Source organism: Hemiscyllium ocellatum, chromosome 3, assembly GCF_020745735.1.
Source record: "Hemiscyllium ocellatum isolate sHemOce1 chromosome 3, sHemOce1.pat.X.cur, whole genome shotgun sequence".
In the NCBI taxonomy this organism is placed as follows: Eukaryota; Metazoa; Chordata; class Chondrichthyes; order Orectolobiformes; family Hemiscylliidae; genus Hemiscyllium; species Hemiscyllium ocellatum.
The window spans coordinates 3,004,740-3,021,455 of record NC_083403.1 but is presented as its reverse complement, the minus strand read 5'-3'; the positions used below and the strand labels follow the sequence as shown (position 1 = coordinate 3,021,455).

General features: G+C 55.2%; 1 protein-coding gene across 1 annotated transcript in view; it reads right to left on the bottom strand.

Moving 5' to 3' along the window:
* The window catches only part of LOC132832073 (tau-tubulin kinase 1-like), an 85,519-nt gene that overhangs the window by 52,177 nt on the left and 16,626 nt on the right, over window positions 1-16,716 (bottom strand). The window contains exons 6-9 of the mRNA XM_060849789.1: window positions 10,096-10,250; window positions 7,871-8,087; window positions 5,723-5,877; window positions 2,747-3,233 (exon numbers count right to left, since the gene is read on the bottom strand). Of these exons, the coding sequence (XP_060705772.1) occupies window positions 2,747-3,233; window positions 5,723-5,877; window positions 7,871-8,087; window positions 10,096-10,250 (1,014 nt within the window). The remainder of the gene's footprint in view (window positions 1-2,746; window positions 3,234-5,722; window positions 5,878-7,870; window positions 8,088-10,095; window positions 10,251-16,716) is intronic.

Here is a 16,716-nt window from a genome sequence, read left to right as displayed (position 1 = left end):
CGACGTTTTGGGCAGAAGCCCTTCATCAGGAACTATGCCCAAAACATTGATTCTCCTGCTCCTCAGATGCTGTGCTTTCCCAGTGCCACTCTCTCGACTCTGATCTCCAGCACCTGCAGTCCTTCCCGTCTCCTCGAGAACACAGCAGCCAGTCAACATCTAACAACATCAAGGAGAACGAATCCAGTTCGTTTTACACCCAAACCAAATCCACATTCCTCGCTTACAACCTCCCTCATTCCATACTCAAATATCACAAACAGCTACACTCACACACCCTGATATCACTGGGACGTCCCAGACAGGAATTCCCTCCCTCCCTCCCTCACCCTGATATCACTGGGATGTCCCAGACAGGAATTCCCTCCCTCCCTCACCCTGATATCACTGGGATGTCCCAGACAGGAACTCTCTCCCTCCCTCACCCTGATATCACTGGGACGTCCCAGACAGGAATTCCCTCCCTCCCTCACCCTGATATCACTGGGATGTCCCAGACAGGAACTCTCTCCCTCCCTCACCCTGATATCACTGGGATGTCCCAGACAGGAACTCCCTCCCTCCCTCCCTCACCCTGATATCACTGGGACGTCCCAGACAGGAATTCCCTCCCTCCCTCACCCTGATATCACTGGGATGTCCCAGACAGGAACTCTCTCCCTCCCTCACCCTGATATCACTGGGATGTCCCAGACAGGAACTCCCTCCCTCCCTCCCTCACCCTGATATCACTGGGATGTCCCAGACAGGAACTCTCTCCCTCCCTCACCCTGATATCACTGGGATGTCCCAGACAGGAACTCCCTCCCTCCCTCCCTCACCCTGATATCACTGGGATGTCCCAGACAGGAACTCCCTCCCTCCCTCCCCTGATATCACTGGGACGTCCCAGACAGGAATTCCCTCCCTCCCTCCCTCACCCTGATATCACTGGGATGTCCCAGACTGGAACCCCCTCCCTCCCTCCCCCTGATATCACTGGGACGTCCCATATCTAACATCTCCAGTGTTGGGAACCCCCTGCCCAGCACTGAGTAATTGTTACATCAAAGCTGCAGCAAACTCCTGCACGGTCCGGGAATGGCCAGCTTTAGGAGGTTGTAGATTTTGGCATTGAAGCTGAGCACAGTGAGAGGCTGGATGTGGAACAGAGGGCTGGGGTTTGTTCAGGGGCCAGTGTTTGTTCAGGGGGCTGGGACTGAATGGGGCGGGGGGAGGGGGTTGGGGGGAGTGGGTTTCAGTGTAATCAGATAGCTGTGTGGAAGCGTTCCTGTTCGGCATATTACCGGGCCCACTGCTGAGAGTGACGGCCATGGCAGCTGAGGCTGTGTGTTTGTCCACACACAGCCAGCTCTGACCCTGACCCAGGGTACATCAACTCAGAAGGGCCAGGGACAGCCGGGGCGGCCCGGCCCAGCCCAGCTCCCTCTGCCAGGGTGACCCAGCCCAGCTCCCTCTCCCCCCAGGGTGACCCAGCCTAGCTCCCTCTGCCAAGGTGACCCACCCAGCTCCCTCTGGGATAACAAAAGGCTTGGAATGGGATTGCGGATCAGGTGTAGAGGGAACATTCGGAGAACGTGGATCATTGATCAGGTATGGAGAGATCACTTGGAAAGAGATGATGGATCATTCGTAGTGCTGTGCTAAGTGCTGATAGGACTGTGTGCTTACCTTTGCTAACTGGGTTAAATGACTGTACATATACGATTTGAAATCTATACATTGCATAAGGGCTTACAGTTTCCTTGGTCTCTGAAGCACACAGATACTGTCCCTGGCCCTGCTGCTGCTGAATGGGAGCCAGGGCCTGTAAGTTTCAGAGTGTTGCTGTTCCTGACTGCTAGTAGAGCCCCAGGGACAGGGACAGGGACAGGGACAGTCCCCAGACCCCGACCCCAGCCCCCAGGGGGATTCAGCTAGCGCCCCCCCAGCCCCCAGCCCCACCCTGGGGTCAGCTCTTGGACACAAAGCGAGCCCACACTTGCTGAAGCTGTGTCCGTGAGATACGGAGGACAGACGGCATCAGTCGGTGAGTGCCAGCGATGAGGGGCATGTGTCTCCGTGACGATGACGATGGTAGCCGGGCTGGGCTGCTCTCCGCTGAGCGGCTCCTCTGCAGGAAGCTGTTGCTGGGGTGTGGGTAGTGTTCAGTCTCGAGGGAGGAAGAGGAGAACACCGAGGAGGCAAGTCTCCTCAGAGGGCTATACCGCGGTGGCACAGAGTGCTGAGGCAGAGCGTCCGCCCCCTCCTCCTCCACAAACTGAAAGAGAAAGGCAGGGCAGAGCCTGGTCACACACACGGAGGCTACAATCCTGTACTCGGGGAGCTCACAGCTCAATCTCACCCACACTGCACTCAGGTTAAACTACCGAACAATGACAAGCCCACTGTGCAGTCAGTGCAGGATATAAACCACACCACGGACAGGCCATTCGAACAAACATCACCACAACGAGACCAGAAATGCTGATCACTGAGATACACAGTGTGTGTGAGAGAGAGAGAGAGAGAGAGAGTGTGAGAGAGAGCGAGAGAGAGAGAGAGAGAGAGAGAGCGAGAGAGCGCGAGCGCACGTGAGAGTGAGGTGTGTGTGAGCGTAAGAGATAGAGAGATTGTGAGAGAGAGCATGAGAGCGCGCGTGAGAGAGTGCGAGCGAGTGTGAGAGCGCGTATGAGAGCGCGAGAGTGTGAGAACGAGTGTGAGAGAGAGTGGGCAGGGCCCTGTACAGTGTGTTGTGAGAACTCACCTGTGGCTCAGAGGCTGATGGGTCGGATTCTCTCCTGGTGCAGGGAGCTGCCGGCTGGGAATGGTGTAGCGGTGAGCGGCCAGGACTCAGCAGCAGGGTTTCCCTCACACTGTCCTGCTCAGGCCTGGCCCTCACTTCGTGGCTCTTTGGGCGAACAGCTACTCCCTCAGCTCGCTCCAAGGGTCGCAGTTCCTCCGGCTCCTCATCTGTTGTTCCTGATGAGCTGGCCTCCACACCGGGCTGGAAGTCTTTCAGTTCTGTCCTATCAATGATGACCCAGTCTTTACTGTCAAAGTCCTCTTCCTCAGCCAGCGGCACGGAACGGAAAGCTGTGCTCAGTGCCTCATGTTCCACTGACGCTGAAGCCTCCATCTTGCCACTGCATGGTCTCTCAGCTGGGAGCTGGCCCATGTTCACTGACAGCAGCTGAGCCTGCTGGGAAGAGTACACGTGCCGAGATGGAGAACCCATAAAATCCATCCGTGACCTGGAACACAGCAACAGAACACATCACAGACAAACTAATCACACAACACCAAAACAAAACTGACACAGATGAGAAAGAGAGAGAGAGCGAGGGGGAGCAGAGGAGAGAGAGCGAGGGGGAGCAGAGGAGAGAGCGAGTGAGGGGGAGCAGAGGAGAGAGCGAGCGAGGGGGAGCAGAGGAGAGAGCGAGCGAGGGGGAGCAGAGGAGAGAGCGAGGGGGAGCAGAGGAGAGAGCGAGGGGGAGCAGAGGAGAGAGCGAGGGGGAGCAGAGGAGGAGGAGGAGAGGAGAGAGGGGAGGGGGAGAGGAGGAGGAGAGGGGGGGAGGAAGAGGGGGAGGAGGAGGAGGAGAGAGGGAAGGGGGGAGGAGGAGAGAGGGGGTGTGGAGGAGGGAGGAGGAGAGGTGGGAGTGGGGGAGGAGAGATGAGAGGGGGAAGGAGAGTGGGGAGGGGGAAGGAGAGTGGGGAGGGGGAAGGAGAGTGGGGAGGGGGAAGGAGAGTGGGGAGGGGGAAGGAGAGTGGGGATACAAAAATTAGCAGTGTGGTAAATATTGAGGATGACAGGGGGATTGCAACAGGCCGCTGAGATGGACTGGTCAGTGGCAAATAGAAACCCATCTGGATAAACTAGAGGTGATGCACTTGATCAGGACAAACAAGGCAGGGGAATACACGGCAGGCAGCAGGACCCTGGGAAGTACTGGGGACCAGAGGGGCCTGACTGTGGATGGACACTGGTTCCTCAGGGTTTTAGGACAGTGCATACAGTGGTCACTTGTCTTTCTGAGCTCAAGAGCAGGGAGGTGATGCTGGATCTGAAGGAAGTGTCGGTTAGGCCACAGGGAGAGGAATGTGTGCAGTTCTGGAATCCACATTCTGGGAGGGATGGGATCACACTGGAGAGGGGGCAGAGGGAGATTTCCCAGGATGGTGCCTGGGCTGGAGAGTTTCAGTGATGGAGAGAGATTGGACAGACTGAGTGTGTTTTCCTGAGGGTGGAGGGGTCTGAGAGAGGAACAGGATAGAGATGTGTAAAACTCTGAAGGACAGCAGGGGGGGGGGGGGGGGAAGATGGAAAGAATTAGACTAATGATCAATAGGCACAGATTTAACATAAGGTTCAGGGGGGTTAAAAGTGATAGAATCATCCAATCCCTACAGTGTAGAAGCAGGCCATTCGGCCCGTCGAGTCCACACTGACCTCTGAAGAGATTTACACCCAGACCCATTCCCTGACTGTATCCTTGTAACCCTGCATTTCCTATGGCTAACTAACCTAACCTGCACATCTCTGGGCATTACAGGTAATTTCTCATGGCCAATTCACCTGACCTGCACGTCTTTAGATTATGGGAGGAAACCGGAGCACCCGGAAGAAACCCACGCAGACACGGGGAGAATGTGTAAACTCCACACAGAGAGTCACCCGAGGCTGGAATCGAACCCAGGTCCCTGGTGCTGTGAGGCAGCAGTGCTAACCACTGAGCCAGTGAGGAGAATCATTTCACCCAGAGGGTGTTGGAAATCTGAAATTCACTGCCTGTCAGATGGGACAGACAGAACAGTATCACAACAGAGCAGTATTTCGATGTACACTTGTGATACCATAGGCAGACAAGGGTACAGGTCCTGTGCTTGGAGACAGGATTCGAGCAGTTAGCTGGCTGCTGGTGACAGGCACTGATGTAATGGGCTGAATGTGCCTCATTCCTGATGAAGAGCTGCTCTCCTGTCCCTCCTGCCTGTCCTGCTGTGCTGTTCCAGCGTCACACACTCGAGTGTAATCTGCAGCATCTGCCCTCCTCACTTTCTCCAAGTATAATCTCGGTACTTGTGTGTGTCGTTGCCCATTGTGAGAAAGTAGCTGATGAGGAGTTTTCCCTCAGGATGTGTTGGCCATGCAGCCTGACCTTCCGGGACTTGGGCATGATCCTCTGCATCTCCATCCCTCTGAAAGCTGACCCTTCGTGGTTGTTCTTCTTGCCAAACTAGATAATTGCCCATTTTCCCATGAAGGGCTCCATTTGCCACATCGTTGTCCACCCTCCCAGGTGCTCTCTGTTTAATCTGGGATGTATGTTTGACCAACAACTCCAGAACTGTCCTTGAACTGAGGGCTGACTGGGGGCATTTCGGAGGGCAGTTAGGAGTTACCCACATTGCTGTGAGCTTGTCACAAGGAGGCTAGACTACAGACAAAAGGCAGATTTCATTCCCCAAAGGACAATACTGGAGCAAAAATACTTCTCCAACAATCAACGATAGCTCGGTGGCGTTGGATACACAGACTACCCACTAATTTCACCTTTTAACCAAGAGGACATTTCACACACATGACCTCCAAACCCTCTTGCCCAGCTCCCATAGCCAGACCCACACATACACACACACCTCCTGAAACGTGAGCACTCAGCTCTCTGTCTACACTTCCCTGAGTGGGGCCACAAACAGCTCCAAGCTGCACACTCGCTGAAAACTCTTAACACCTGCTCACCGTTTCTCCAGGCCGTCTCCGCGAGCGTCTGCCATGGAAAGCCTGTCTGACTCCGGACTGTTGACCCGCCGATACCTCAGTGATGGCTGCCGCTCAGGGCCTGGGGAGCTAGGACACGGCCCTCTGCTCAGCTCTTCATCCAACACACACTGCGTCTGCACCCACAGAGACACGGCACGGTTAATTCAACACCTCACACAGAGACACGGCACGGTCAATTCAACACCTCACACAGAGACACGGCACGGTTAATTCAACACCTCACACAGAGACACGGCACGGTCAATTCAACACCTCACACAGAGACACGGCACGGTCAATTCAACACCTCACACAGAGACACGGCACGGTTAATTCAACACCTCACACAGAGACACGGCACGGTTAATTCAACACCTCACACAGAGACACGGCACGGTTAATTCAACACCTCACACAGAGACACGGCACGGTTAATTCAACACCTCACACAGAGACACGGCACGGTTAATTCAACACCTCACACAGAGACACAGCACGGTTAATTCAACACCTCACACAGAGACACGGCACGGTTAATTCAACACCTCACACAGAGGCACGGCACGGTTAATTCAACACCTCACACAGAGACACGGCACGGTTAATTCAACACCTCACACAGAGACACAGCACGGTCAATTCAACACCTCACACAGAGACACAGCACGGTCAATTCAACACCTCACACAGAGACATGGCACGGTCAATTCAACACCTCACACAGAGACACGGCACGGTTAATTCAACACCTCACACAGAGACACGGCACGGTTAATTCAACAACTCACACAGAGACACGGCACGGTTAATTCAACACCTCACACAGAGACACGGCACGGTTAATTCAACAACTCACACTGGGGCACACCGACTGCACCTACATCACTCAGTGTTACAGTTCCCAGCGCCTCAACTGCCACTCAGTAACCCCATTCCCCCCTCCCTACCAGCGCCCTGTGTTACTGACTGTATCCCTACTGATGTTAATCCAGCTCCCCCACACTGCCACTCAGTAACCCCTCTCCCTCCCAGCGCCCTGTGTTACTGACTGTATCTCTATTGATGTTAATCTAGTTCCCTCACACTGTCCCTCAGTGACCCCTCTCCCTCCCAGCGACCTGTGTTACTGACTGTATCTCTCCTGATGTTAATCCAGTTCCCTCACACTGTCACTCAGTAACCCCTCTCCCTCCCAGGGCCCTGTGTTACTGACTGTATCCCTACTGATGTTAATCCAGCTCCCTCACACTGTCACTCACAGGAATCTCTTGCATGTTCACTGACGTCCCCCCATTCCCCCAGCTGTTTTTGCTGCTGCTATCTTTTGGTTTATATCCTTGTTTGGACTCTCAGCTCCCCCTCCTCTGCTCTCCGCTATAGCAGCCACCCCCAGATACCATCCCCATCTCTCCAGCAGCCATCCTCTCCCTGACTGCACTAACCCCAGCGTTATGCATTCATTCTGAATGACTCTGTGGTTACAGAGTCTTCTCCTCAACTGGTCCATGCGGACCATGTTCCCAAACGAAACCAGTCCCACTTGTCTGCCTGGGGACCATTTCCCTCCAATTTACTAACATCCTTCTGACAGCAGGATGGCCAGAACTGGGCACCATTTCACCGTCTGCTGTCCCCCAGCATGTCCCCTTCCCCCGCCCACATGGACACGTCACCCATCCCCCGTCCCCACGGACATGCCACCCATCACCCCACCCCGACCCCCAGCATGTCCCCTTCCCCACAGACACGTCACCCACCTCCCAAACCTGTCTGTCCCCTGGCGGTCACCTACCTCACCCCTCCCCCGACATAAGCACCCATTACCACCCCTGACCATGTCCTCCACTCCCCTGACCCCCCCACACCTCTCTCTCAGTCCTTGCTCCCCACACCCCCACCCCTCCACTCCCTCCACCTCTCTCCCCCATTGCTCTGCTCCCCCCTCCCCTCTCCCCCGTTCCTCCACTCCCTCCACCTTCGCCCCCCACTCCCCTCCCCTTGCTACCCCCACACCCCACTCCGCCCCCCCGCACCTCTACCCCTGACCGTGCCCCCCACACCCCCTCGCACGCCCCCCCCCGCCCTCGCGGCCCCCCCCCCTCGCACGCCCCCCCCCCCCACTGTTACCTTGCTGATACTGATTCGCAGTTTGTTCCTGTTAATGTCTGTCTCATCCCAGCCCTCAGTTTCGAAGACCAGGTTGGGGGGGACTGCACTGCTGTCGGCTGGCTTTCCGGGTAACATTGGGGGAGCATTCTCCTGGTCACTCAGATGCTCATCCTGTAGGACATCATCTGTGTTCTCCCGGAGCACGTCCCCCGGAACAGGGGTCACGTTAATTACTCTGCAACAGGAGAGGTTACCAGCTGTGACTCAGCCTGGGACACCGCGCCACACTGCCCGCAGCACACCGGGGTGGGTGGGGCAGGGGATCAGGCTCAGGATCGGGGTGGGCGACCGGGGAGGTGGGGGCAGGGGGCAGACCAGGGACCGGGAGGGGCAGGGAATTGGGCGGGGGGAGGAGCTGGGAACGGGAGCAGGGTGGGGGGGACAGAGACTGGGGTGGGGCGGGGGGAGACAGAGACTGGGGTGGGGGGGGACAGAGACTGAGTGACAGGGGTGGATCAGAGACTGAGTGACGGGGGGGGATCAGAGACTGAGTGACGGGGGGGGATCAGAGACTGAGTGACGGGGGGGGATCAGAGACTGAGCGACGGGGGGGGATCAGAGACTGAGCGACGGGGGGGGATCAGAGACTGAGTGACGGGGGAGGACAGAGACTGAGAGACGGGGAGGGGAGGACAGAGACTGAGAGACGGGGGGCAACAGAGACTGAGAGACGGGGGGAACAGAGACTGAGAGACGGGGAGGGGAGGACAGAGACTGAGAGACGGGGGGCAACAGAGACTGAGAGACGGGGGGAACAGAGACTGAGAGACGGGGGGAACAGAGACTGAGAGACGGGGGGAACAGAGACTGAGAGACGGGGGGAACAGAGACTGAGAGACGGGGGGAACAGAGACTGAGAGACGGGGGGAACAGAGACTGAGAGACGGGGGGAACAGAGACTGAGAGACGGGGGGGGGGGGGGGAGGACAGAGACTGAGTGACGGGGGGGAACAGAGACTGAGTGACGGGGGGGGAGGAGGGGAGGACAGAGACTGAGAGACGGGGAGGGGAGGACAGAGACTGAGAGACGGGGGGGGAAAACAGAGACTGAGGGGTGGGGGACAGAGACTGGGGTGGGGGGGGAGACAGAGACTGAGTGACGGGTGGGGATCAGAGACTGAGTGACGGGGTGGATCAGAGACTGAGTGACGGGGGGGGGAGGAGGGGAGGACAGAGACTGAGAGACGGGGAGGGGAGGACAGAGACTGAGAGACGGGGGGCAACAGAGACTGAGAGACGGGGGGGAACAGAGACTGAGAGACGGGGGGAACAGAGACTGAGAGACGGGGGGAACAGAGACTGAGAGACGGGGGGAACAGAGACTGAGAGACGGGGGGAACAGAGACTGAGAGACGGGGGGAACAGAGACTGAGAGACGGGGGGGGGGGGGGGAGGACAGAGACTGAGAGACGGGGGGGAACAGAGACTGAGAGACGGGGAGGAACAGAGACTGAGAGACGGGGGGGAACAGAGACTGAGAGACGGGGGGGGAACAGAGACTGAGAGACGGGGGGGGAACAGAGACTGAGAGACGGGGGGGGAACAGAGACTGAGAGACGGGGGGGGAACAGAGACTGAGAGACGGGGGGGGGAACAGAGACTGAGAGACGGGGGGGGAACAGAGACTGAGAGACGGGGGGGGGAACAGAGACTGAGAGACGGGGGGGGAGAACAGAGACTGAGAGACGGGGGGGGAGAACAGAGACTGAGGGGGGGGGGGAGGACAGAGACTGAGTGACGGGGGGGAACAGAGACTGTGTGACGGGGGGGAACAGAGACTGAGTGACGGGGGGGGGAGGACAGAGACTGAGTGACTGGGGGAGGAAACAGACTGAGAGACGGGGGGGAAACAGAGACTGAGAGACGGGGGGAGGGGTGGGAGACAGAGACTGAGGGAGGGAGAGAAACAGAGACTAGGGAGGGGGACGGACAGAGATGGGGGGGGGGGTACAGCGACGGGGAGGGGGGGTGGATAGGATGCTGTCGGAGTATTGATGAAGACTCCATGGGTCAAATGGTCTCTTATTGCATTGCAGGGAGCCCTTTATCCCTCAATCACCTTACCCCAACACCCCTAATACCCACTCACCTTCCCCCAGACCAGGGAAATGAGGCACACACACCCTCCCAATCCCACCCCCACCCCCTCCCCCTCCCCAACCCTGGGAATGGCCTGGACTCACCCAAACATGGCAGCTGTCTGCTTGGTATGGAGCTGGGCCTGTGTGGGGGTGCTAGTCGACAGTAAAATATCAGTGCCACCCTTCTCCCAGTCAAAGGCCTCGTTCTCTGTGATGTTCCTCTCCTTACTGCTGTTCTCCAAGACAGACATGATCAGCTGGGGGAGAGGGGGTGGGGGCGAGGGGGAGGAGGGGGCAAAGGTGGTGAGGGTTGGGGGTGGGGGTGGGGGAAAGACAGAAGGACAGTCAGTGCAGAGCCAGATGAGCCAGTGTCCTGAAACCCTGCCTGGACAGCTTTCTGCCCACAGCCATCCTCCCCGTCCCCCTCCCATTCCCCATCTTTGCCCCACTGCCCTCCCCTCTCTGTCCTCATCAGAACAGACTCCCACTCCTCCTCACAGCAGGAGACACAGACCGCAGCTTGGAAAAGCTGGAGAAGAACAGTGAGCCATGAGTGAGGAACTCAGCGTCACTGACACTCCATACAAGAGCAAACACGAGTGAGTCCTGCTAACTCTGCTGCTCCTCACATTTCAGTAGACACAGGGATCAAGGGGAATCCCGTCCCAATGGAAGGTGGTGAATGTAGAGCTGTAATTTTCGAAGGGAAGGCGAGACTAAACCAGAAACTCCAGGCCACTTAGCCTGTCACAGGAATGTCAGGCCAGCATTTATTACCCATCCCTAATTACCCAGAGGGCCAGCCAGATTGCAGTGGGTCTGGAGTCACATACAGGCCTGCCCAGCTAAGGATAGCAGCTTCCTTCCCTAAAGGATATACTAAACTAGATCTCCAGACCATTGATGCTGGTTTCATGGTCTTCAGGAGATTGCTAATTCCAGATGTGCCGTGGAACCCTGGGTACCAAGAATATTCCCTTGGTCTCTGGGTTAGGAGACTAGAAATAATACCACTCCCCTCGCAGCCAAGAAACTTCTAGGAGAGGGATAAACCAACAATGGGAGAAAGTGAGGACTGCAGATGCTGGAGATCAGTATTGAGAGTATGGTGCTGGAAAAGCACAGCAGGTCAGGCAGCATTCAAGGAGCAGGAGAATTGACGTTTCGGGCAAAAGCCCTTCATCAGGAATGAGGTTCGTGGGCCAAGGGGGCTGAGAGATAAATGGGAGGGGGGGGGGGTAGGACTGGGGGTGGGGGTGGGGGGTGGGTAAGGTGGCAGAGAGTACAATAGGTGGATGGAGGTTGGGGGTAAGGGTGATCAGTCAGAGAGGAGGGTGGAGCGATAGGTGGGAAGGAAGATTGATGGGGGATAGGTCATGAGGACAGTACTGGGCTGGAAGGTTGGAACTGGAATGAGATGGAGGGAGGGGAAATGAGGAAACTGGTGAAGTCCACATTGATCCATGTGGTTGGAGGGTTCCAAGGTGGAAGTTGAGGTGTTCTTCCTCCAGGTGTCGGATGGTTCAGGTTTGGTGATGGAGGCGGCCCAGGACCTGCATGTCCTTGATGGAGTTGTGGGGGAGGGAGGAGTTGAAGTTTTCAGCCACAGGGCAGTGGGGTTGGTCGGTGCAGGTGTCCCAGAGATGTTCTCTGAAACGATCCACAAGTTGGCGTTCTCCCCTGTGTAGAGAAGACCACATCAGGAGCAACGGATCCAGTAAATGACGTGTGGACATGCAGGTAAAACTCGGATGGATGTGGAAGGCTCCTTTGGGGCCTTGGATGGAGGTGAGGGAGGTTCCAGGAGTGGAGGGTGGGTTGTTGGGGGGTGGACTTGATGAGGTAGTAGCGGAGGGAACAGTCTACAGAAAACGGATAAGGGTGGGGAGGGAAATATATTTCTGGTTGTGCGGTGCGTTTGTAGGTGGCAGAAATGGCGGAGGATGATGTGATGTATATGGAGGTTGGTGGGGTGGAAGGTAAGGACCGGTGGGGGGGAATGGTCCGGTCTTGCTGCGTTGGGTTTGAGGGCAGAGGTGCAGGAAGTGGAGGAGATGCCCTGGAGGGCACTGTCGATCACGTAGGTGGGGAAATTGCGGTCCCTGAAATAGGAAGCCATCTGGGATGTCCTGGAGTGGAAGTGCTCCACCTGGGAGCAGGTGTGGTAGAGGCGGAGGAATTGGGAGTAAGGGAGGGTGTTTTTACAGGAGGCAGGGTGGGGGGAGGTGCAGTCCAGGTAGCTGTGGGCTTGTAGAAGATGTCCGTGTTGATGGAGATGGCGAGGCCCAGGAAGGGGAGGGAGGTGTCGGAGATGGGTCCAGGTGAACTTAAGGACAGGGTGGAACGTGTTGGTGAAGTGAATAAACTGTTCAACCTCCTCGTGGGAGCACGAGGTGGCACCAATGCAGTCACCAATGTAGCGGAGGAAGAGGTGGGGAGTGGTGCCGGTGTAACTCAGGAAGATAGACTGTTCCATGTAACCGACAAAGAGACAGGCATAGCTGGGGCCCAAGGCTACCCCTTGGTCGGGAGGAAGTGGGAGGATTGGAAGGAGAAGTTGTTGAGGGTGAGGACCAGTTCAGCCAGGCAGATGAGGGTGTCGGTGGAAGGGTATTGTCGGGGACGTCAGGAGAGGAAGAAACAGAGGGCTTGGAGGCCCTGGTCATACCCCTGTCATGACACATGGACATCCCAGTCAATGTGTCCAGGGACTGGGATGTCCATGGTGAAGATGAGGTGTTGGGGACCGGGAAACGAAGGTCTTGGAGGAGGCGGAGGGTGTGGGTGGTGTCTCCAACGTTGCAGGGGAGTTCCTGGACGAGGGGGGATAGGACGATGTCAAGGTCTGAGGAGATGAGTTTGGTGACAGGAACAGGCTGAGACAATGGGCCGGCCTGCACCCGTGCATGTCCCTCTTGCTCAGGGACGTGGCTGATGTTCCTGACTCTTACACTTGTAAGAAGTGTGTCCAGTTGCAGCTGTTGTTTGACCACATGACAGTTCTGGAGCTGCGGATGGACTCACTGTGGAGCATCCACGATGCTGAGGAGGTCGTGGACAGCACGGTTAGTGAACTGGTCACACCGCAGGTTAGAGTTGCTGAGGGAGACAGTGAATAGGTGACCAAAAGGCAGAAAAAGAGCAGGAAGGCAGTGCAGGTGTACCCTGTGGTCATCTCCCTCCAAAACAGGTATACCGTTTTGGACACTGTCGGTGGAGATGGCTGACCAGGGGAGGGCAGCAGTTGCCAGGATCATGGCACCGTGCCGGGCACTGCTGTTCAGAAGGGCGGGAATACGACTCATGGGGCCACAGTCAGAGGGGATTCTATTGTGAGGGGAGGAGATAGGTGGTTCTGTGACCAAACACGGGACTCCCGGATGGTAGGTTGCCTCCCAGGTGCTCGGGTCAGGGATGTCACCTATCGGCTGCAGAGCATTCTGAAAGGGTTGGGTGAACAGACAGCTGTCTGGGTGTATATAGACACCAACAATTTAGGTAGGAAACGAGATGGTCTACACCTGAACCAGACCAGAACCAATGTCCTTGGGGGAGCCTTTGCTCCTGCTGTTGGGGAGGTTTTAAACTAATGTGGCAGGGGGCTGGGAACCAGACGGGAAAACAAGTCGGTAGCGAGGTGGAGACTGGAGACTGTAAGGATTATGAAGATAGCATTAATAAGGGGAAGAATAGGCAGGGAACAGGTGAACGCAAAATTCTAGACTAGTGTGGTGCTGGAAAAACACAGCAGATCAGGGCTTTTGCCTGAAACGTCGATTTTCCTGCTCCCCGGATGCTGCCTGATCAGCTGTGCTTTTCCAGCACCACTCTAGCCGAGAATCTGGTTTCCAGCATCTGCAGCCCTTGTTTTTAACAAGGTGAACGCAAAAGAACTGGTGGCGTGAAATCCATCTACTTTAATGCAAGGAGTACAGTGGGTAAGGCAGATGGGCCTAGGGCTTGGATTAGTGCCTGGGAATATAATGTTATTGCAATCACAGAGACTTGGTTGAAGGAAGGGCATGATGATGGGCAACTAAATGTTCCAGGATAGAGATGCTTCAGACAGGACAGGGAGGGAAGTAAAGGGGGGGGGTGGGTGGAGTCGCATTGCTGGTCAGGGACGATATCACGGCTGTGCTAAAGGAGGACACTATGGCGGTCTTGGGTAGTGAGGCATTATGGGTGGAGCTGAGAAATAAGAAGGGTGCGGTTACATTGTTGGGGCTGTATTACAGACCTCCCAACAGCGAGGGTGAGGGAGAAGAACAGGAAACAGATCATGGAAAGGTGTAGAGGCAATAGGGCAGTGGTGATGGGAGACTTTAATTTCCCCATTGACTGGGATGCTCTTAGCGTCAGAGTCTGGATGGGGTAGAATTTGTAAGAAGCATCCAGGAGAGTTTTCTAGAGCAGTATGTCAGTAGCCCGACCAGGGAAGGGGCCATATTGGTCCTGGTACTGGGGAATGGGCCAGGACAGGGTGGGAGATGTTGTGGTGGGGGATTTCTTTGGGAACAGCGACCACAATTCTGTAAGTTTTGGAATACTCGTAGATAAAGAAGAGAGTGGTCCTGAGGGGAGAGTACGGAACTGGGTCAAGGCCAATTATATCAAAATGAGGCAGGAGCTGGGAAATGTGGGTTGGACACAGCTGTTTGAAGGGAAGTTGACATTCGAGATGTAGGAGGGTTTCAAAGATAGGTTAAAGATAGGTTACAGATAGTGCAGGATAGGCATGTCCCGGTGAAGGCAAAGGATAGGAAGGGCAAGATTTGTGAACCGTGGATGCCAGGAGAAATTGTATAACTAGCCAAGAGGAAAAGGGAAGCGTACATAAGGTCCAGGCAGCTAGGAACAGAATGGGTCCTGGAGGAATATCGGGAGAGTAGGACCAGTCTTAAGCAAGGGATCAAGCAGCTGAAAGGGGTCATGAGATAGCTTTAGTGAGCAGAATTAAGGAGAATCCCAAAGCATTTTAATTCTTCTATAAGCAGCAAGTGGGTAACTAGAGAAAGGATTGGCCCACTAAAGGATAAAGAAGGAAGACTGTGGATCGAACCTGAGAGAGTGGGTGAGATTCTGAATGATTACTTTACATCAGTGTTCACTGAGGAGAGGGACATGATGAATGTTGAGATTAGAGACAGAAGTTTGATTAGTCTGGATCACGTTGACATAAGTAGGGAAGATATGTTGGGTAGGCTAGAGGTTATTAAGGTGGACAAATCCCCAGGGCCGGATGGGATCTATCCCAGGTTGCTGAGGGAGGCGAGAGAGGAAATAGCTGGGGCCCTGACAGATATCTTTGTGACATCCTTAAACACAGGTGAGGTGCCGGAGGACTGGAGGGTTGCTCATGTTGTCCCCCTGTACAAGAAGGGAAGGAGGGATATTCCAGGTAACTACAGACCAGTGAGCCTGATGTCGGTGGTGGGAAAGTTGCTGGAGATGGTACTGAGGGATAAAGTCTATTTATATTTGGAAAAGAATGGGCTTATCAGTGATAGGCAACATGGTTTTGTGCGGGGGAGATTGTGCCTTACCAACTTAGTAGAGTTCTTTGAGGAAGTGGGCGGCACGGTGGCACAGTGGTTAGCACTGCTGCCTCACAGCGCCTGAGACCCGGGTTCAATTCCCGCCTCAGGCGACTGACTGTGTGGAGTTTGCACGTTCTCCCCGTGTCAGCGTGGGTTTCCTCCGGGTACTCCGGTTTCCTCCCACAGTCCAAAGATGTGCGGGTCAGGTGAATTGGCCAAGCTAAATTGCCCGTAGTGTTAGGTAAGGGGTAAATGTAGGGGTATGGGTGGGTTTCGCTTCGGCGGGTCGGTGTGGACTTGTTGGGCCGAAGGGCCTGTTTCCGCACTGTAAATCTAATCTAATCTAAAGTGAACAAGTTGATAGATGAAGGAAGGGCTGTCGATGTCATATACATGGGCTTTAGTAAGGTGTTTGATAAGGTTCCCCATGGTAGACTAATGGAGAAAGTGAAGTCACATGGTGTGCAGGGTGTTCTAGCTAGGGTGGGTAAGGAACTGGCTGAGCAACAGGAGACAGAGAGTAGGAGTTGAAGGGAGTTTCTCGAAATGGAGAAAGGTGACCAGTGGGTGTTCCCCAGGGGTCAGTGCTGGGGCCCACTGTTGTTTGTAATATACATAAATGATCTGGAAGAGGGCACTGTTGGTATGAACAGCAAGTTTGCAGATGACACAAAGATTGGTGGAGTAGCAGAAAGCATAAGGGACTGTCAGAGAATACAGGGGGATATAGATAGACTGGAGAGTTGGGGGGAAAAGTGGCAGATGGAGTTCAATCCAGACAAATGTGAGGTGATGTATTTAGGCAAGTCTAATTCTAAAGTGAATTATACAATGAATGGAAGAGCCTTGGGAAAAGTTGATGGGCAGAGAGATCTGGGAGTGCAGGTTCATTGTACCCTGAAGGTTGCTGCACAGGTGGATAGAGTGGTCAAGAAGGCATATGGTATGCTCACCTTCATTGGACGGGGTATTGAGTATAAGAGCTGGGCAGGTCATGTTAAAATTGTACAAGACATTGGTTCGGCCGGATTTAGAATACTGTGTACAGTTCTGGGCGCCACATTACCAAAAGGATGTGGACGCTTTGGAGAGGGTGCAGAGAAGGTTTACGAGGATGTTGCCTGGTATGGAAGGTGCTAGCTATAAGGACAGGGTGAGTAGGTTAGGGTTGTTTTCATTAGAA